Consider the following 22,087-nt stretch of genomic DNA (forward strand, 5'->3'; position numbering starts at 1 on the left):
TGTTACGTAGTATTAGCTCATGTCTTTGAGATGTAATCAGCATATAAAAGCAGTGGCACAGCAATCAGAATAATAATCTGCATACATCGTTCTCCCACACAATAAACCTTCGTTTTGCATAGCAAGAAGTCTTCATTCTTTTATCAAGCCCGGACAGTTTGCGTGTGCAGGGATGCGCGTTCCGTGTATCCCCATGTGGGTATTCCTAACAGAGCTGTCACATGGGTTAAGGATGCATACGCCCTTTGTGAATGAGGCCTTATAACTAATAAGTACATAAGTGATATACATGACTCATTTATTGCATTTTGACATTCTTTTGCTTCAGTTCATTGTTTTCCAAATTGTAAAGCACTGTAAAATAAATGATAATTTATGTACACTTTACATTTTTAGAGTCATAATGTGGCAAAAAAGCCAGGTATTTTTATCTCTGTAGTTACATGGCTGTTTAGACATACTGTACATATGGTAAATCCTTTTGATCTGAGACCAAAAATGTATTTAGAAACATTTACGGTGGACAATAGATGGACCAGCTTCATCATATTCCTGTTTTGTGATCCACATTTGCTGAAAGGTGGACAGAGAAGCCAAGATGGAGCCCCCAATCCAAACAGAGTACTTTCGCTCAGGTGGAGCAATGATCTGTGAGACAAAATAAAGATGTTTAACCCTTTTGCTAATGAGCCAACTATTTAATTTTTCATTCATTTTCAGTCAATGCTTCTAAAGATTAGGTAACACCTCCAATATATATATTTTCTGAAAGGAAATATTCACAATATTCAATAAAAATTTAAGAAAAAAAGAAAAAGTACACAAAAACAAAATATCATCCCTATTTTTGTAACATATAAAATATAAAAATGTCTTGTGTTGATACCAAATACATTGCTCAAGAAAAATTAAAGGAACACTTTGAAAACACATCAGATCTCAATGGGGAATAATATCATACTGGATATCTATACTGTTATGGACTGAGATGCCCCATCGTTTGAAGGAAATGAAAATTATCAACCTACAGAGGACTGAATTTAAAGACACCCCGAAAATCAAAGTGAAAAAATGATGCAGCAGGATAGTCCATTTTGCTGAAATTTCATTGTAGCAACTCAAAGTGGTACTCAGTATAGCCCCCCGCATGCTTGTATGCATGCCTGACAACGTCGGGGCATGCTCCTAATGAGACGACGTATGGTGTCCTGGGGTATTTCCTCCCAGATCTGGACCAGGGCATCACTGAGCTCCTGGACAGTCTGAGGTGCAACCTGGCGGTGGCGAATGGATCGAAACATGATATCCCAGAGGTTTTCTATTGGATTTAGGTCAGGCGAGCATGGGGACCATTCAATGGCATCAATTCCTTTATCCTCCAGGAACTGCCTGCATACTCCCGCCACATGAGGCCGAGCATTGTCGTGCACCAGGAGGAACCCAGGACCCACTGCACCAGTGTAGGGTCTGACAATGGGTCCAAAGATTTCATCCTGATAGCTAATCGCAGTCAGGGCGCCATTGTATAGCCTGTAAGAAGTCACCATGAATATGCCTCCCCAGACCATCACTGACAAACCCCCAAAACGGTCATTCTGAACTATGTTACAGGCAGCATAACATTCTCCATGGCTTCTCCAGACCCTTTCGTGTCTGTCACATGTGCTCAGGGTGAACCTGCTCTCATCAGTGACGTGAAAAGCACAGGGCGCCAGTGGCGGCCCAGACAATTCTGGTGTCCTGGTGATTGGCAAATGCCAATCGAGCTCTATACCGGGTAGTGAGCACAGGGCCCACTAGAGGATGTCAGGCCCTCAGGCCACCCTCATGAAGTCAGAGACATTCACACCAGTGGCCTGCTGGAGGTCCTTTTGTAGGGCTTTGGCAGTGCTCATCCTGTTCCGCCTTGCACAAAGGAGCAGAAACTGGTCCTGCTGACCTTCTACGGACCTGTCCAGCTTTCCTAGAATAACTGCCTGGCTCCTAGACTCTCCTCCATGCTCTTGAGACTGTGCTGGTAGACACAGCAAACTTTCTGGCAATGGCACATACTGATGTGCCATCCTGGAGAAGTTGGACTGCCTATGCAACCTCTGTAGAGTCCAGGTATCGCTTCATGCTACAAGTAGCGACACTGACCCTAGCTAAATGCAAAACTAGGGAAAAACAGTAGAAAAGATGAGTAGGGAAAAAAATGTCAGTGGCCTCCACCTGTAAAACCATTCCTGTTTTGGAGGTTGTCTCATTGTTGCCCATTGAGTGCACCTGTTGTTAATTTCATTAACACCAAAGTAGCTGAAAATGATTAACAATCCCCTCTGCTTACTTACCTGACCAGATCACAATCCCAGGAATTTAATTGACTTAATGCTATACTCTGATTAAAAAGTGTTACTTTAATTTTTTTGAGCAGTGTATGTCAAGTCTGAAAACTTGTACACCTGCACAAGAGGCAAAAAAATATCATTGCTAAAACTAATAATTTTAAAAGCCTTTACAGCTCATTCATTTAAATGTAACCATATATTGTTATTTATTTATTTCAGGTATTTATATAGCACTGTCAGTTTATGCAGTGCTTTACATATATAGACTGTACATTCACATCAGTCAGCAACCCTCAAGGGGTGTACAATCTAAGGTCCTTAATGTACATTTATACATACACATACTAGTGCCAATTTAGACATGATCCAATTAACCTGTCTTTGGCGTGTGGGAGGAAACCCATGCAGGCACGGGGAGGATATGCAAACTCCAGGCAGGTGGTGCTGTGGCTGGGATTTGAACTAATGACTCTAGTACTGCTTGGTGGAAGTGCTAACCATTTAGCTACTGTGCAGCCCCAATTGGCCAGAATTACAGTTACCTTTGACTTTGGCATGCACAGTGACATGTAATATGTGTTCTGAAGTTGGCATTTATGTACGAACATGCAACCTAGGTGTGCATGTATGGCGGTGGTGTCGTCCTTTATTTGTTCTTTTTTCATCATACTAATATTCATTATATTTTTAAACACATTTATATTTTCTTGTTCAAACATTTTTATTAACAAAAGAGAAAACTTTAACAACACAATCAAGGAGACATTGTATATATACAGTGGACATTGAAGAGGCTATAGGACATTGAAGAAAAATGAATGAGGATCACATTACAGATGTCTATACAATGCAAGCAAAAGCAAGAACATAAGAGTCGGCAATAGATGACATTATCGTCCCAGCCAATCCAAGTAACGTCTCTTAAGTGCATTTAAGAAGTAGGGGGAAGTTTGGAGGGGGATCAGACGGGGGAGGAAGGGAGGGTATGGGACAAAAAAAAAACAATAGCGATGACTTCCATAGACAATCAGCTAGTTTACAGCAGACTCCATGAGTTGCCCACGGAGGACTATTGACAGTATTCTGGGCGCACAATATAGAAATCAAGGGAGAAGGAGTGATTCATCAAAGTTAGACGGGAGGAAGCGCTCTACCCAGGGGTTCCATGTGTGCAAAAATTTAGGGATCGTGTCAAGAATTGTGGCTTCCACCTTTGCATGTATCATGGCTTGTGTTATTCTGGATTTGACGGCAGCAACACTAAGGGTGGGGTATTTCCAGGATTTCGCTATAACCTGCTTAGCCGCTGTTGTAACTTGCATAAGGAGCTTGAATTGCGAGTTGGAGACGCCAGGGGGGCACTGATTGAGTAGGGCTGTTGTTGGATCAGGTCTTAAAGTGATAGCGCTAAGTGTAGATAGTATGGTGAAAATTTCATCCCAAGAGACCCGGGCCACTGGGCAATCCCACCACATATGGTAGTGCGTCCCTAAGTCTGTACAGCCTCTAAAACAGTTGGGCGAGTAATTAGGGGTAAATTTTGCAATTCTCGCTGGGACCAAGTACCAGCGGGTTAAAACTTTATAATTCGTTTCCAATGCTACAATGTTCTGCGAAGATGATTTTGTGTTAGCCCAAATGTGATCCCAGTCAGATGGGTCGAGTTTCAACACATTTATATTTTTAAACTAATTTTAAACTTTTTACCATTACAAGGGGACTGACATTTATGTGATAGTAAAAACAGTGTAGCAAGTCCTTTTAGGAAGACACATCTCCCCTTTAGGGAGTAGATTGGTTACAGAAAATCCCCAATCTGCCTGTCTTTTGCTGAGCAAAAACTGCAGGATGTGAACCCAAAAGTGCTTATAGCTGAGAACTTTTAGGTTCACTGCACAGAGGGGAAATTGGGAAACATTGGCTCAGCATCTTGAGATGGATTTTCAGTCTTGGGCTCTCAGGATTGGCAGGTGAGCCTGAAACTGTGGTTCAGAAAGGGAGTATGTGAGAGCAACAAATCACTGCTCTGTAAAGTGACTAGCCATATAATTTCATATAAAGAGCTCAGTAAGTATATAATGGACCATAGTGAAGGAATAATAGACACATTTTTGTTTTGAGGGCAAATATTTTTTAAGGTCATTTACCTTGATCTTCATTGTGCTTGGAGCCAGAGCAGTGATTTCTTTCTGCATACGGTCAGCAATACCTGGGTACATGGTGGTTCCACCAGACATGACATTGTTAGCATACAAGTCCTTCCTAATATCAATGTCACACTTCATGATGCTGTTGTAGGTTGTCTCATGAATGCCAGCAGACTCCATACCTAATAAATTTAGGTAAAATAGTATTAGTATAATCAAACTGTACAATTTTGGTTTTAAAATTGGTAGTAGAAACCATACATTACTATTTACCAATAAAGGATGGCTGAAAGAGAGTCTCTGGGCAACGGAACCGCTCATTACCAATTGTGATGACTTGCCCATCAGGCAGCTCATAGCTCTTCTCCAAGGAGGAAGAGGAAGCAGCAGTGGCCATCTCATTCTCAAAGTCTAGAGCTACATAGCACAGTTTTTCCTTTATATCACGAACAATTTCACGTTCAGCTGTAAAGTGGTGAATAAATTAAAGATTTCAATTTACATCTAAACATGATTAGATTGTAAATTACACACCCTAAACACATCTGTCTTGACATAAACGCACTTGCTTTAGTTACTTTGACCCTAAGCTCATAAACCAGAACCTCTCATCCAGGACCCTTTTTTGTGTATGCTTAATAATTTATGCATTATAAATGTTTTGAAAGCATGCTACTTTTATTGTATACTGTACTGAATCCATTAGATTAAAGGTCCTGCCAAGTCAAAAAGGGACCCGAGAAGAGGAGGATCCAGGTTGGTCTGTGCAAAACCACTGCACAGAGCAGGTAAGTATGACATGTTTGTTATTTTTTATTTTTTTAAAACAAGACTTTAGTATCACTTTAAGTAAACCCTTTCCAAAGTGAACAAATTCTATTTATTAAGTAAATCAACCACTACATGTCTTATGTGTGGATGATATCTCACCTCAGCAGTTACGTATTGCTGCATGTGCTATTTTACCCTTCCTCTAATCTTATGAATATGTTTGTTTAATAATCATATATTATTCAGAAAAAAAAACAGAACAAGCATTTAAAAATGTATACATATCCACAATACTACATTAATATCGCAAAAAAATATCTCCCTAAAAAACACACTTTACTTGACTGTTAACTGAGAACTAAAACAGTTTTTATTTTACCATTATAGTTCAGGTAAAAGCATACCAGTTGTAACAAAAGAATAACCACGCTCTGTAAGGATCTTCATCAGATAGTCCGTTAAGTCACGACCAGCCAAGTCAAGGCGCATAATTGCATGTGGCAAAGCATAACCCTCATAAATGGGGACATTGTGGGTTACACCATCACCGGAGTCTAGCACAATACCTAGAGTAAAAAATATTAAAACTTTGCATTAAATAACAAATTGTTTTCAAAATTATGCAAATTTCTTTTTGACTAAATACAGTATGTGTGTGTGTTTGTGTATACACACACATATTTATTTTAACTTTAAGAAGGGAGGACAGCAAAAGCCGGAAGCAGGTAAAAATAGGTTTCTATGCGAGTAACAAAGTGGATCCACAAAAAACACCAAACTACTCAAAACGTAATACAAAGGGGTTAAAGCACAGTACTCATTAACTATAAGCTATAGCCAATTGCAGACATCCCAGCCCTTATTTTAGTTGTCAACCTGCATCATGCAGAAGAAATGGGTGATATGAGTGTTCATTCCCTAAATAGTTTCCTATGTACAAGAGATACTGGGACTGGCCAGTGAGGGATCACTTTGACATAGCTGTCCAGCTTGAACTTGTTTTGCACTATATGGTAAATGAGAATCCCCATTCTACAAGCAAGAGTTTGTTATAGGTGAGGGAAACACCTCCATAGTATCTCATGGTTGTATATATGAAACTATTTAGGACCTAAATACTCACATCTCCATTTCTATTACATGGTGCAGGTTGGTATTTAAAAGGGCAGGAATATCAGAAGTTGCTATATTACTGGCTATGGGTTTATTGTGCTATAGCCGCTTTGTAGTACATACTATATACAGTACAGTACATACTATCTATATATCTTATATGTACACATTATATACATTATATGATCAAAAGTTTGTGGAAAACTGATAATCTCAGATACGATATGCCAAAAATTACTGTATGTGACACCCCCTCCTAATTTTGGCGTGCAGGTGTTTCCAATGAAGGTTCTTGTTAATGTTACAGCATGCAAAGAAATATTAAATAACTGTGTGCTTCCAACATTGTAATAGCAGTTTTAGGACATGACTATGCCCAAAAGTCAGGTACAAATTTATATGGTTTGATGAGCTTGGTGTGGAGGAACCTGAGTTACCGTGACCTATTGAAAATCTTTAAGATATACTCAAATGCCTATTGCGTACCAGACCTTCTCGTTCAATCTCAGTACTAGAGCTCACAAATGCTCATTTTACTAAATGGGCCAAATTCCCAAACACACTTTCCAGTGGAACCTGTTAGTGTTGTTCAGTTGTGTATCAATGCTCATGGTTTTTAAATGGCATATTTAACAAACTCGTATATTGTAGGTGTGATGGTCAGGGGTCCACAAACTTTTGATCATATAGTGTATGTGTGTGTGTTATCAATATTTACAGTGGTATGTACTGAAACATATATAAATTTTGGAATATATATTTAAAAAATTGTTACTCTTAGCTAAAGCAGTTGTTTCTTTTTTACTCACCAGTGGTACGGCCAGAAGCATAAAGAGAAAGCACTGCCTGAATTGCAACATACATAGCTGGAACGTTGAAGGTCTCAAACATGATTTGGGTCATCTTTTCTCGGTTGGCCTTCGGGTTCAGTGGAGCCTCAGTAAGTAAGGTAGGATGTTCTTCTGGGGCAACACGCAACTCATTGTAGAAGGTGTGATGCCAGATCTTCTCCATATCATCCCAGTTGGTGATGATCCCATGTTCAATTGGATATTTTAGAGTCAGGATGCCCCTCTTGCTCTGGGCCTCATCACCTACATAGGAGTCTTTCTGACCCATACCCACCATAACACCCTGAAAAAAGGACCAGGAAATATAAGATCAGAAATGCTGAACAGATTTTATCTGTAGCATAAAATATGTCTATATTACCTATAATGCACTGTGCAGATATTTTCCCCCAGAAAGTCTGATTTTTATCATTTCATCATTTCTCACTCAATAAATATATAGTTAGTCTGGTTGTAATAAGACAGTTCAATCATGTGAAAAAGCAAATAAAACAGAGGGACTATTATGATTTGTTACTGTGACCCGTAAAAAAACAGGTAGTCAACATTATTTCACCTCATTCACTAAGCTAGCAAAGTGAGCAGCCTAATTGCTTTTAGTAAATCAATCCCAATTTGTCTGAACGCATCTAATGTGTATCGATTAACCCTAGTGACTTGAAAGGCCAATAATTAACTCTTCTATTTTGATGCTTGTTATGGTTATGGACTCAGAGGGTACAGGTATGTAGTCCCTGCAGTTCTTGATTCTGGGCACACCCTCCCCATCCTCAAGGGATCTTGTTTTTTGGAACCTGTGTTCTTTCTAGGACATTCTACAGCCATCTTTGAGTGGTCAAACAATTCTGCTTCTGGAAACAACTACCCTCTCAATTCTGTGTATTCTCAAGACTGAAAAGTTCTAAAAGATTTCAATGTCCCACCTCATGTATCTTGGATTAGGGTTATTTATTTTAGAATGGGACCCAAACAAACACGTTGCTAGATAACCTACACTATAATGTAAAACCAGTTTTAATTAGTTAAACCCAGACCTTTTGTTCTCTATGTTGAAGTGTATGTTCATTTGTAAAGACAATTAGGCATACATAAATATCTGCTTTTTATAAATCATATAAAAATCTTACAATGAGAAGAAAAAAGGAAGGCATATACTGTACATTCCCAGTTTTGTTTAGCAAAAAAAAAAAATGCAAGGATCTTAGCACATGTATCTGCAGATTCATACTCTTTTTCAAAATTATGTCTGAAAGGAAGGGTCTACCTTCATTATAAAAATATTATACCTTCATAAAAAAAAGCTGCTGACTTTTAAAATACAGCCACTTACCTGTCCCTCGGTCCAGCGGGGTCCTCACCACCGCTGGTTTCACCGGCCGTCTTCTCTCCCTGGCATCTTTAGTGTGGGCACCTGGCTGTGAAAGCTTGCGGCTTTACAGCTGGGTGCCCACTGCACATGCGTGAGAAGCACTGAGCTTTGTGAAAGGCCCCGTAGTCTTCTGAAGTCCCAGAAGACTACGGGGAGAGATGGAGGACAACTTCCGCTTCCGATCGCCTAGTCAAATTCGGGTATCCGCTCCCCCCCGTTCCCCAAAGGGGAGTGGGGACAGAGCATTAAATCGGAACTTCCCCTTTTGGGTGGAACTCCGCTTTAAGGAAGATAGCTGGAATGTAATTAATATCTGAGTGTGATCTTCTGAAAAAGGCAATGAGCTGATCAAAAAAGCAGAACATAAGATTTTTGTGGACATGCAGGCAAGCCTGCAATGACAGGGCCTGCAGACAGTTCTATGTTAAATGTTAAACATAACATATTTGTTTAACAATTATTATATTATATAATTATTTTAAGTAAATGTGAAGTTTTCTTTTGCGTATTCTGAAAATCTTATAACTCTTTTTTGCACAATTGCACAATCCATCTTAACTGTATTCCTTATTGAAAATTAATTGAATTAATATTAATACTTAATAAAATTAATACTTTTTCTAAAATATGCGTACCTGGTGACGGGGACGCCCAACAATAGATGGAAATACTGCCCTTGGGGCATCATCTCCAGCAAATCCAGCTTTTACAAGCCCGGAGCCATTGTCACAAACAAGTGCAGTAGTCTCTTCATCGTCACACATGATGGTAGCTTTCTTTAAGAGTAAATGAGTAAACATTACCAACATTATAGATTACCAACCATTACCAACATTACCAAAGATGCATGCAATAGTGTATAACAAATAAGGGTTGTTAGTTTAATGGTAGCTATAGCTGTGTCTGTCACCATCTTTGATCTAGGATCTTGGACTGATCTTGGAACGTGGCACATTTGGATATTTTTGATTGATTGTTAGTGTTTTATCCAAGATTGAGCCTACGCTGATGATGTTTTCCTGCACCTGGAAAAAGTATCCATTGCAGTGGGGCTCTGCAAGGGTTAATTACTTATTTAGGTCTAGGGGACACATAAAAGATATATTTGCTGCCAGACTGGTCCCCGCAGCATCTTCTCCCCCATGCTCCAGTGGTCTACTGTCCTTATGTCATACCCCCCAACAGTCCAAGATTGAGCAGGACTTTCCCACATTTTCACCTTTGTCCCATGGTCCAGGTGTACAGGGGCTTTGTCTCGCATTACTCTATCTATTCTTTATATGCTAACTTAGAGCCAAGCAGGACCTGCAGTAGTGTGAACATTATGCACATCTAGCACAGCCAGGGATAGACGGGCAAGCCAGCAGTGCTTGCAGCTGCAATGAGAGAGAGCATGCAGCTGTCAACTCAAACCTGTGATGTCGGGGATGGGCGGGGCCAATATGCATTTCAGGGGCTCTGCCCCCTTTGTCAAACCAGCACTGCATAGACAAACAGCCGACTTTTATACATTGCTGGCTAGGGAAGATGGTGACAAGAGGCAGGACCAATATGAACTACTGCATGTGCACCCGCAGCAGTATATAATAAACCTGAATTATACACCGTTGTGGGTGCACATGCAGTAGTTCCAATTGGCCTGCCCCTTGCCACCTTTTTCCCGGTTGGCATTGTATTAATGCCAGCTTTTTCCATAAAAAAGGGGGCAGAGCATATCAGCCCCGCCCATCCCAGACATCACAGATTTGACTTGACAGCTGCACTCTCTCTCATTGCAGTCGTACCCCAGCCAGCTTGTTCGCCAATCTCTGGCTGTTCTAGATGTTCACACTGCTGCAGGTCCTGCTCGGCTGCACTCATTTGTTATCCATATGATGCCTGCATTCTTGCCTCAGCTCCTGTATGCTGTTAATCAAGATTATAGACGTAAGTGTATCTTTAATTGGTGTCTTTGCGGTTTAACAAACTTCTGAACCTAGTACTCTGTATGTATAGCATCCCTGAATCCTGCACTCTGTATGAAATGCACACCTGCACCTTGCACTCTGTACATAGCACACTCCTGAATCCTACACTCTGTGCATAATGCATTCCTGAATTCTTCCATGCTTTGTGTAATGCCCTCTTCCATAGTCTGTGCAAAACCATTTGTAATGGAAGCTTTTTATTCTTTTTTCTAAATGATTGTGCTGGGATTTGTGTCCGTGAGAGTCTTGCTTGTGGCACAGCAATCAAAGCATATTTTAAAAGTACAAGGAAGGCCAAATTTTATTTAACCACGCTCCTTAGGCCTCTCCCATTGTTAAGCATTTGGCCACACCCATTTTTGCCATGGCGCGCCACAGGTCACTTCCTCCGTCAATTGTCCCTCATTTTGAAGTTCAAAAATTGGGAGGTATGCTGAGGTTATCATGCCCACTGTAAAGTCCACAGTCCAGCATTGGATGTGATGATGCCAAGGGACAGTCCACTGCTGGAGCATGAGGGAGCACCAGGGGAGTGGAGGATCAGATAAGTAAAAGCAGTTCTCTTCTCCCCTAGACAAAATGAGCAGGTACCCTTGCTGTGTGTGTGCAGCCTCACTGCAAGGGATCATTTTAAAGTTTCCAGAAGTTGGACTTTAAGGCATCTCCTTTTATAATAAAACTTTCAGTCTGACATACTAGCCCAACACAGTCCAATGCTTTCCTGATCGTTGTTAGCCATGGTCAAATTGGGCCTTGTAGTGTATTTAAGACCTTAAAGTGTATTTAAAACCATATATTAATTTCCACATTTCATTTCAATTATTTCTTGCCTACTCATATTAATCATAATCAATAATAAACAAACTGAGTGTCACCCTAGGACAGAACTACAGAACACCTCCTCCTCTCATCTTCTTCAGTACACAGAGGAGCTGTGTAGTCTTCCTAAAGAACCGTGAACTATTGTAGCAGGTTCAGCACAAGCATAAAGCACAGAAAGGCAAGCATTAACAAGATTTCTGGTACTTTGTACAGGTATTTTCTTTACACATGTCAAACAGAATTAACTAAAAGGTTTCAATTCTGTTATTTATTCTCTTTTGGCTTGTTAAAAACACAAGTTAATTGTTAATATGGCCTTACATCGTGCAGTCTTTATAATCTTCAGTATGACCAGCTTTAGGATTTACATTTAAAACCCAAGTTGAGTTGCATAGAATGGCTATTAACCTTTCATGTGTTCAGATTTCAGTTTTTTATTAAGAATAAAGGTATCTCAAAAAAGCTAATTCTGTAAAATAAACTGCTCTTATACTAAAAGACTGGCAGATATCTCATTGAGAACAATAGGCAAATGGATATCTTCCAAACCTCTCTTGTACTTACACCTGCTGCTGCAGTGACGTCCCTAGCATATTTGACACCCAAGTCAGAATATTTTTCATACCCTCCTTTATACCTTAATATAATTCTCAGTAATAATAAAAACATTTAACTGGTAGTAAAGTCCCCTATAGTAATTTGTACCTACAGGTAAGCTTACCTGTAGATATTACTTTATTAAAACGTGCACCATTTAAGCAGGTATAAACATCGGCAATTGCTGATGACGTTAGTTGAACGTGGGAAGTGACGCTCTGCTTTCATGACACACAATATTCTGTTGAATGCAGAGTGCCATGCCATGGCCGGGACTCCCACGCGCATGTGAGGGGGTGAAGTCATTGCGACCCCGGCAACTCAAACAGCCAGAGGCCACAAACCCAGAAGGAAGACTGGGTGAAGATGGAAGTGCTGGGGGATCTGTGACAGCGCTGTGCTGGAGGGCTCTGTGTGCAGGTAAGTGTGTCACAAAGTGCTAGTATGTGATGCATACCAGCACATTATGGGATAAACCAGTGGGGGACCCCTTTTTTTTTTCTTTGTGGTCTATTACTGTTTTAAGCAAAAAATAAAAAGGACAGAAAAAATAGTAACTGAATTTTTTTTAATCCAAACTCTGTAAATTTAGTCATGCTAGTGCAAAAAAAGAATGAAAATGGAAAATTCAAGGGTTTAACCACTTGCCTACAGGGTGCTTTTACCCCCTTCCTGTCCAGGCCAATTTTCAGCTTTCAGCACTGTTGCACCTTGAATGAAAATTGCGCAGTCATGCAACACTGTACCCATACAGTATGACATTTTTATCTTTTTTTTCACTTTCTTTTGGTGGTATTTAATCGCCACTGGGTGATTTATTGTTTTGCTTAACCAATTATGGGCATTGCCCATAATTGGTTAATGACATCAGCTGTATCCCCAGCATTTATGCTTACAATTGATGCAGAAGTGAACAAAAAGTAGATTCCACAGAATCAACAGTGCTCAGCCCCAGTGAAAATCTGTGCAATTGATCAAGGGAAATACGAATATATGGCATTAGAGCAAAAAATCACCATCCTCATCGAAACATCATCATTACAAATATAAACTAGTTGAAAATGAAAAGACAGTGTATCAACGTGGGTGGCCCAAAACTAATTATAAATCAACTGATCTAACTATGCAACTGCTGCTGAGAAACCAAGAGGGGACACTCCATTTAAGGTACAACTAGAAAATAGAAAACAGTGCAGGCACTCAATAGTGTGGTGTATTAAAACATTCTGAATTTATCAAAATGCACTCACAAAACTGGCTTAGTGGGGTGGGTTTGGCATACTGGAGGTGTGAACTAGAGAACAGACAGCTGGAGATGGTAAGCGCCCAGCCAAGGGCCAAGTGTTTGAAGAGGTGACAACATCTTGAAATGCATTCTGACTGCGCACACACCACAAGTGATGTCAGGTAGAGGAGGTCCCTTGGTTGCAGCTTCACTTCTGGGTTTCGGATACCATCTGCAGCGGCACTGACATCTGCACAGCGGTGCTGGTGTCTGGGTTCTGTCCATCCCTCCATGCCTGTGGCCAAGGCTGGATGTTCATCTCCGGTTGTTGGTTACCCAGTTCACACTTCCAGTATACCTACCCACCCCCAATAAGCCACATATGTGAGTGCATTTTATCCATTTAATAAAGTCACGCAGTTTCAATATACTCCACTATGGAGTGCCTGCTTACATTTAGCTTTTGACTGAGGAATCTCCTGTCAGACAGCTAAATGAGGCAGGTGATAAAGCACTGTTCTAAAGGCTGTCATAAACATGACAACTTCCCAGCACAGGTAGGGCACAGTACAGAGGAACGACAGTACTCAGATTTGGTTTTACCACCAGTTTCCTAAACAGAGAACTGGTGGTAAATCCTCAAGAATTTGTTGCTGCCACAGCGATAGATTTTTAAGGTGACAGTAGTAAGAGCAATCCAAATTAAGCTGCACACATGTGTAATTTTACTGAAACAGGTGCAAATGCTTGCCTGAATTAGGCATAGGGAGTTCTTATGGGGACTACTGCTGGAGAGCTGTTGTTGGGGTTATTTTGAAGTCCACTGATTGTCATCTGGCAACGGGACTTGCTGCTGTCAAAATACACTGATCAGCGTCTACAGCCATTGATCGATAAACGTTTTCAAGTATGCCCCTTCAACAGAAGTCAAGCAAACAATCACCTTCTGTCAAGCAGGGGCAGTCACACAGTGATTGAAATTTGGACGGTCCCTGCAGAATTGGCTTAATTTCGATCAGTGTATGGCTAGCTTTACTATTTTCTTGCAGAGATATCTACCTATGACCAGACTTTTTCATTTAATGTGAAATATTTTACATACTTACATCATGCACACATTTAGATCATGCACTCATAAATTAAAGTGTATATCAGAAAACAAAATTGGAAAAACACACGCAGTACAACTGAATATGTATTCCTGATTTGTGCCTGCTGTACCATGTACTTTTATGAAAGTTATCCTGTTTTCCTTCTATTGCTTCCTTTGTGTGAAATCCCTGGTGTTCCTGCTAGTCCCTATTAAAAACTGACTGTGCTAGGCAGGAGAGCACACTGTGGTCAGCTCTAGCTATTCTGGGAACCCAGCGTGCTCTCTTCCAATGATCAAGACTTCTGCTGGCAAATCCCCCCCCAGCATAGCTTTTCATGAACAGTGATCATGTAAAAATGGAGTATTTAATGTTTTTTATATCTGTACACAAATGTTTTGCTTTTTATTTCTATTGTAACCACTTATGGACTGCCCCATGTATTATATTTTTATGGACACTGACAGGTGGCACTGCTGGGGCTACACTGATCAGGTTTTCAAGGGGGCAGTCCGTAAGTGGTTACAACAGAAATAAAAAGCAAAACATTTGTGTATACAGTAGATATAATATTTATTTGATTGCCCCTAGATGTTAACTCCTTCCCAGCCAGTGTAATCAGTACAATGAAAGTGTATATATATATATATATACATATATATATACATACAGCTGTGGGGTGGCCATATTGTACTGGATCACGTACATCCAGCATTTCCGGGTAGGAAGCATGCACACACACATCTGCCGCCCCATCTGTGCTGTCATTTGGCACAGCACAAGTCAATCAGCAGGTCCCGGCCAATGATTTATGGCCAGGACCTGCTGACCGGCTTAGCGAATAACAGTACAGAACCCTGTCACAAAACTGAAGAGTGCAGCGCTTTCTCAAATTATATAATTAACTATATATGTACAGTCATGGCCGAAATTGTTGGCACCCTTGATATTTCTCCAGGAAATCATGTATTTCTCACGAAACGTATTGCATTAACACATGTTTTGCTATACACATGTTTATTCCCTTTGTGTGTATTGGGACAAAACAAAAAAAGGGAGGAAAGAAAGCAAATTCGACATAATGTCACACAAACCTCCAAAAATGGGCTGGACAAAAGTATTGGCACCCTTTCACAACTGCGGATAAATAAGAATGTTACAAGCATGTGATGCTCCTGTAAACTCACCTGGGGCAAGTAACAGGTGTGGGCAATATAGAAATCACACCTGAAAGCAGATAAAAAGGAGAGACGTTCACTTAACCTTTGCATTGTGTGTCTGTCTGTGCCACACTAAGCATGGACAACAGAAAGAGGAGACGAGAACTGTCTGAGGACCTGAGAACCAAAATTGTGGCAAAATATCAACAATCTCAAGGTTACAAGTCCATCTCCAGAGAACTAGATTTGCCTTTGTCCACAGTGCGCAACATTATCAAGAAGTTTGCAACCCATGGCACTGTAGCTAATCTCCCTGGTCGTGGACGGATGAGGAAAATTGATGAAAGATTGCAACGCAGAATAGTCCGGATGGTGGATAAGCAGCCCCAAACATGTTCCAAAGACATTCAAGCTGTCCTGCAGGCTCAGGGAGCATCAGTGTCAGCGCGAACTATCCGTCGACATTTAAATGAAATGAAACGCTATGGCAGGAGACCCAGGAGGACCCCACTGCTGACACAGAGACATAAAAAAGCAAGACTACAGTTTGCCAAAATGTACTTGAGTAAGCCAAAAGCCTTCTGGGAAAACGTCTTGTGGACAGATGAGACCAAGATAGAGCTTTTCGGTAAAGCACATCATTCTACTGTTTACCGAAAACGGAATGAGGCCTACAAAGAACAAAACACAGTACCTACGGTAAAATATGGTGGAGGTTCAATGATGTTTTGGGGTTGTTTTGCTGCCTCTGGCACTGGGTGCCTTGACTGTGTGCAAGGCATCATGAAATCTGAGGATTACCAAAGGATTTTGGGTCGCACTGTAGGGCCCAGTGTCAGAAAGCTGGGTTTGCGTCCAAGATCCTGGGTCTTCCAGCAGGACAATGACCCCAAACATACGTCAAAAAGCACTCAGAAATGGATGGCAAAGAAGCGCTGGAGAGTTCTGAAGTGGCCAGCAATGAGCCCAGATCTAAATCCCATTGAACACCTGTGGAGAGATCTTAAAATTGCTGTTGGGAAAAGGTGTCCTTCCAATAAGAGAGACCTGGAGCTGTTTGCAAAGGAAGAGTGGTCCAAAATTCCGGGTGAGAGGTGTCAGAAGCTTATTGATGGTTATAGGAAGCGACTGATTTCAGTTATGTTTTCCAAAGGGTGTGCAACCAAATATTAAGTTAAGGGTGCCAATACTTTTGTCCAGCCCATTTTTGGGGTTTTGTGTGACATTATGTCATATTTGCTTTTCTGCCTCTGTTTTATATTTGTTCCAATACATACAAAGGGAATAAACATGTGTATAGCAAAACATGTGTTAATGCAATACCTTTTTTGTGTGAAATACTTGATTTTCAGGAAAAATATCAAGGGTGCCAACAATTTCGGCCATGACTGTATGTAGACGGTGCACAGTAGGTATAAAGTGCTATACGTGCAAACCTGTGCAATGTGCAAATAATAAATAACAATAATTTCCATATGATGTCAATCAATCAATATATGGTAATAAATATTGTATACACAATTCAATATTAACTGCCTCCCGCCCGCCATATAAGGTAATGACACGTGCAAGGCGGTTCTCTCGTTCTGGGAGGACGTCATATGCACAGCTCCAGGAGTGCGCAGAACGGCGATTGGTGGTGTGCTGTGTCCCTCGGACACAGTGGATCACAGATCAATGGAAAGAGCTGAAGATGTCGGTTCGGTTATGTGATCAGCTGTGTCCAATCACAGCTGACCACATGTAAATAGGGAAATGCCGCTTATCTGCATTTTTCTCCTCATGAGCTGTCACGCTGACAGCTCAAGAGGAGAGGAGAGCCGGTAATCGGCATCCCTCAGAGGGGACATGTACACTGATCATCAGGGCAGTGATGATCAGTGTAGCCCCAGCAGTGCCACCTGTCAGTGTCCACCAATGCCAGCTGTCAGTGCCCATCAGTGCCACCTGCCAGTGCCCATCAGTGCCTCATCAATGCCACATATCAGGGCCTACTAGTGCACATCAATGCCACATATCAGTGCCCTTTCAGTATCACCTATCAGTGCCAGTCAGTGCCACCTATCAGTGCTGCCAATCAGTGCCGCCTATCAGTGCCGCCTATCAGTGTCAGTCAGTGCCGCCTATTAGTGCCCGTCAGTACTGCCTATCAGTGCCGCCTAACAGTGCCAATCAGTGCCACCTAACAGTGCCAGTCAGTGCCGCCTTTCAGTGCCCATAAATGATGCCTGTCAATGCCCATCAGTGCCACCTACTACTGCCTCCTCATCAGTGCCCATCTGTGCCACCAATCAGCGCCCATCAGTGCAGCCTATCAGTGCCCATCACTGCAGCCTCCTTATCACACATCAGTGAAGGAGAAAAATCACTTATTTACAAAATTTTATAACAAAAACTAAGAAAAAACTTTGTTTTTTTTAAATTTTCAGTTGTTTTTGGTTTGTTTAGCAAAAAATAAAAAACCCAGAGGTGATTAAATACCACCAAAAGAAATCTCTGTCACAAAAAAATTATAAAAATTTAATATGGGTACAGTGTTGCATGACCGCGCAATTGTCATTCAAAGTGCGAAAGCGCTGAAAGCTGAAAACTGGCCTGGGCAGGAAAGGGGTATAAGTGTCCTGTACTTAAAGTGCTATTGTGCAATTTGTGCAATAAGTGGAGATAAAAAGTCCATAATTATCATATGTATTCAAAAAGGTATAAATAAATGAACGAGAATTTCAACAGGAATTGTCCATTCAAACGATAAATCCTGTGCCAAAAGTGCAATGGTACATGTGTCTTTAAAAATATCCACCACTTCTTATGGGTACACACTCACCAGGGCATACCCCTTAGGACGTACTGTCGCACGAAACGTGTTGGGTGGAGCCAGATTACTGACGTCACGCTGTCGACTCCCGAGCAAGGAGCGGCGGCCATTTTTGGTACTTGTTTCATTTCTCCACATGGAATGCTGATTTTGTGCTGATTTATGTTTACTTACCATGGAATACTAATAAATACTACACTATATGAGAAATCCCTTTGGCTCCTGTGGTTGAGCAAATCTTCCCCAGATTTAAAGAGGCATGCTCTACTGGTACTGAGAGGATGCTGGATTAACCCTTAACCTTTCCTACTACCCCTGTACCCAGATGTAACCAATACATCAGAGTTCTGGTGAGTGCACACCCATAAGAAGTGGTGGATATTTTTAAAGACACATGCACCATTGCACTTTTGGCACAGGATTTATCGTTTGAATGGACAATTCCTGTTGAAATTCTCGTTCGTTTATTTATACCTTTTTGAATACATATGATAATTATGGACTTTTTATCTCCACTTATTGCACAATTTGCACAATAGCACTTTAATATTGAATTGTGTATGCAATATTTATTACCGTATATTGATTGATTGACATCATATGGAGATTATTGTTATTTATTATTTGCACATTGCACAGTTTTGCACGTAGAGCAATTTATACCTACTGTGCACCGTCTGCATACATATATAGTTAATTATATAATTTGGGAAAGCACTGCACTCTTCAGTTTTGTGATTACGTTACCAGGGATTGTTACCCATACTCTTTTAGTGCTAGTGGCTATCTGGTATAATTATTATTATTTTATAAATATCCTATGTGTATGCATACAAAAATAAATGTGGCGCTACTCATATATCCCAAAAATTTTTTGTATGAATTTAGTTTCAATCACGGGTATATTATTTAATGTTGGCAGCTTCTCCTTCATTCTTTACATTAGATTAGTAGCGCAGGAAGTTCACACCATTATTGTTCATCCTCAATGCGCTCACTTATACTTTCTTGAAATAAGTACAGAACCCTGTATTTACTCCAAATCAGAGCTCTGTACACAGAGCAGAGATGTGGCTGTTTTTTTTTTGTTTTGTTTTGTTTTTTGCTTTATTATTATTATACAGTATTTATATAGCTCCAAAGGGTATGCTCAGTGCTGTACAGTAGGGTAAGATTCACATCTCTTGTAAAAGCAGGACACATTACACGTTAGACTGGTTAGGCACACAGCTAACCCTTTGATTGCCCATCCCAATGTTTACTCCAGTATTATCACTGATCACTGTATTAGTGTCACTGGAGGTGTCAGTGTCACTTAGTTCCCAACCAGTGTCAGTTATGGTCAGATTGCCTTACGCAGTATGACAGTCCCACTATAAGTCACTGATCACTGCCACTACTAGTATAAAAAAAAAAAAAAAAAAATTCCAGTATATATACCATCGTTTGTAGACACTATAACTTTCACACAAACCAATTTATATACACTTATTGGGATGTTTTTACCAAAAGCATGTTGGAAATGTTTTATAGCAGAAAGTAAAAAAAAATTATTTTTTTTGTATTTCTGTCTTCTTTCATTTATATAACAAAAAATAAAAAAAATCAGTGGTGACCAAAGGAAATCTCTATTTGTGTGAAATAAATGTAATTTGCGTACAGTGTTGCATGACCGTGCTATTGCCAGTTAAATTAGCGCAGTCCAAAAAATTCCCTGGTCATGAAAGGGATAAAATCCTCTGGTGGTTAAACTGATTTGGTACTTTTGTAAGGTGAGGATTTACAATCACTTTAAGACTTTAGACTGTTGCTAAATATAGAGCAGTCTTTTTCAACCAGGGGGTGCTCTCAGTTTTTTTCAGGTGTGCCTTGGCAAAATACCTAAAAATTGCTGAAAAACTGTATACAAGCCATTGAGTGGATCAAACCTACATTTTAATTACAAAAAGGTTTTTATTGTGCACGATTACAGCATTCCAGCCACCGGTATCCTAACAACCAATTATATAATTGGTTAATAAGGAGCCTAAGCACAGAATTTTTGTTTGCCCATCCCCTGTTCCTCTCTGTCAGCATTGGACTAACAGTTGAATAATGGAAAGAAACTGAAGAAGAGAAACATTAGAACACTAATCAATACCAGTGTACAAAGGTGTATTTGCCTTGGAAGAATAAATCACCTCTAATGGAAAACCAGAGAACTGGTTTTCCATTAGTACTACTAGTGTGGAAGTTGCTTAAACTATTAGTTTAGTTGAACACTGATATAGAGCATGGTGATTGGAGTCTTCAGTGGCCTGACACACCCCCTACCTAATGCTCCAATCAATACCTTCACCAAGGAAGTGTGAGCGCTGTTGATCAGAATACTGGGCAGGTGGTGTGTTGGACCACTGGAGACATGGACCGCTGAGCTGTGTGTTGAGTAGAGGTCTGGTTTTCTAGTGTGCGTCTTCAGCAAATACTACTGCTAAAAAGTGTATATAGCCTAACTGAATTAAAAGAAGCCTCAATTGGTCTTTAATATGTAGAAAGCATAAATCTCAATGTATATATATATATATAAAACTCACCTTTTTCAAGTGTTTATAGCTTATATAATAATAATATTAAGATATTAAGGATGTGCAAAACTTAAGTCAACTCTATCTTTTTAAATAATTATGCAGTTGTCATCTGTTCTACCATTTAAAATATAAACGTTACTGACACGCCTAACATTTAATTCACTGTATAAATCTATGTAAGAGTAAACAATAAAAAAGCAATATAAACTGATCTAGTTGGTAGTAACTTATTTGACTGTCGAGGCTGTGACCAACGTGGTCCTGCAGTGTCTGGTATGTTCAGTCCTTCTCAAGCACAATCATTCATTTCTTTTCCCGTGTGACGTGCAAATACTGCAGTGTTAGTACTATGAGAACACAATTCCTAAATTGCAAAGAACCTATAAAATTGTGACTCGCTTTTTGTTTGTTGAGGGATGTTTTATATGTTTCGTAATTATCCATTAATAAACTATTGTATTCTGGCGCTGTAATTATGTTTACACTATCGATTTAGCATACACTTCTATTATGCTGAACTCCTAATACTGATAATTTTGGTAATACTTGTTATTAGTTGTTATTTTCGTTTAGTAGCTCTTCATTCTCATTTAACTTCCACCATATCCTGTTTCGATTGTGTGACTAAGGTAAAATAAAAATTACTTAGCGCTGTCCCTCCACGTGCAGATCTCGCTGCCACTCTCATTCAATTTGTTTTTTTTTTTCCTAAATATTTCCCCCTTGCTCTATCTCTCCAGACTCGGGGCCGTGTTCTTACCTTGGTCTCCGGTCCGTCTCAGGCAGTGCTAACTCTCCAGCTCGCTCAGGTTACGGTCCAGTATAAAGGGTAAGAGTATATATATAACCCATGGCCTTCGCTGCCCACCCTTCCTCCCTATGATCTCTTACTTTCTGTCTAGCCATATTAGGTTCTTGGGCACCGACCTTACCCCCCTTGGGCGCCTTTACTGTCCGCAGGGTGCCCATACAAGGTCAGTCTGGCCGGGCACCAGGTGAAAAGAGGCTGGAACCGTAAAAGGATTCACTTCGGGGCTCTAGAATGCCAGTTCTTCCTGCCAGTCCTGCGGCTGACAGAGCAAGGAAAGAGGGCGGATTTGTGGCATGCAAAGCATGTCCCGATAATCCCCCTGTACTAGAACGCTGCAGGAGATGGTAAGGGACAAAGATTTAAAATGGCACAAATGTCGTTGACTAATCACACACAGATATTACAGTATCGGACCCAGCACAGAGTAGTTGAAATACCTAATTATTCCCACACC

At 40.4% G+C, this 22,087-nt stretch overlaps 1 protein-coding gene across 1 annotated transcript; it reads right to left on the bottom strand.

The window, feature by feature from the left end:
* Window positions 1-281: 281 nt before the first annotated feature.
* Window positions 282-21,739, bottom strand: LOC149442004 (actin, alpha cardiac muscle 2). Its single transcript, XM_089656645.1, has 7 exons — window positions 21,583-21,739; window positions 9,214-9,354; window positions 7,168-7,492; window positions 5,650-5,811; window positions 4,748-4,939; window positions 4,475-4,656; window positions 282-648 (listed from the first exon to the last, which is right to left on the bottom strand). Exons 2-7 carry the CDS (start codon window positions 9,340-9,342, stop codon window positions 505-507), a joined length of 1,134 nt encoding a protein of 377 aa, XP_089512771.1. The 5' UTR covers window positions 9,343-9,354; window positions 21,583-21,739; the 3' UTR covers window positions 282-504.
* Window positions 21,740-22,087: the final 348 nt, after the last annotated feature.

This window comes from Staurois parvus, unplaced genomic scaffold (assembly GCF_062004578.1).
Source record: "Staurois parvus isolate SC_StPar_1 unplaced genomic scaffold, SC_StPar_1.0 ptg000925l, whole genome shotgun sequence".
Lineage (NCBI taxonomy): Eukaryota > Metazoa > Chordata > Amphibia > Anura > Ranidae > Staurois > Staurois parvus.

Coding starts and splice junctions, on each gene's coding strand:
- LOC149442004 (XM_089656645.1), bottom strand. CDS start 9,342: ATGTGTGACGATGAAGAGACTACTGCACTTGTTTGTGACAATGGCTCC. Junction 5,812..7,167: donor TGCTTCTGGCCGTACCACTG/GTGAGTAAAAAA, acceptor TTTTTACTCTAG/GTATTGTGCTAGACTCCGGT. Junction 649..4,474: donor CAAGCACAATGAAGATCAAG/GTAAATGACCTT, acceptor TTTGTCTCACAG/ATCATTGCTCCACCTGAGCG.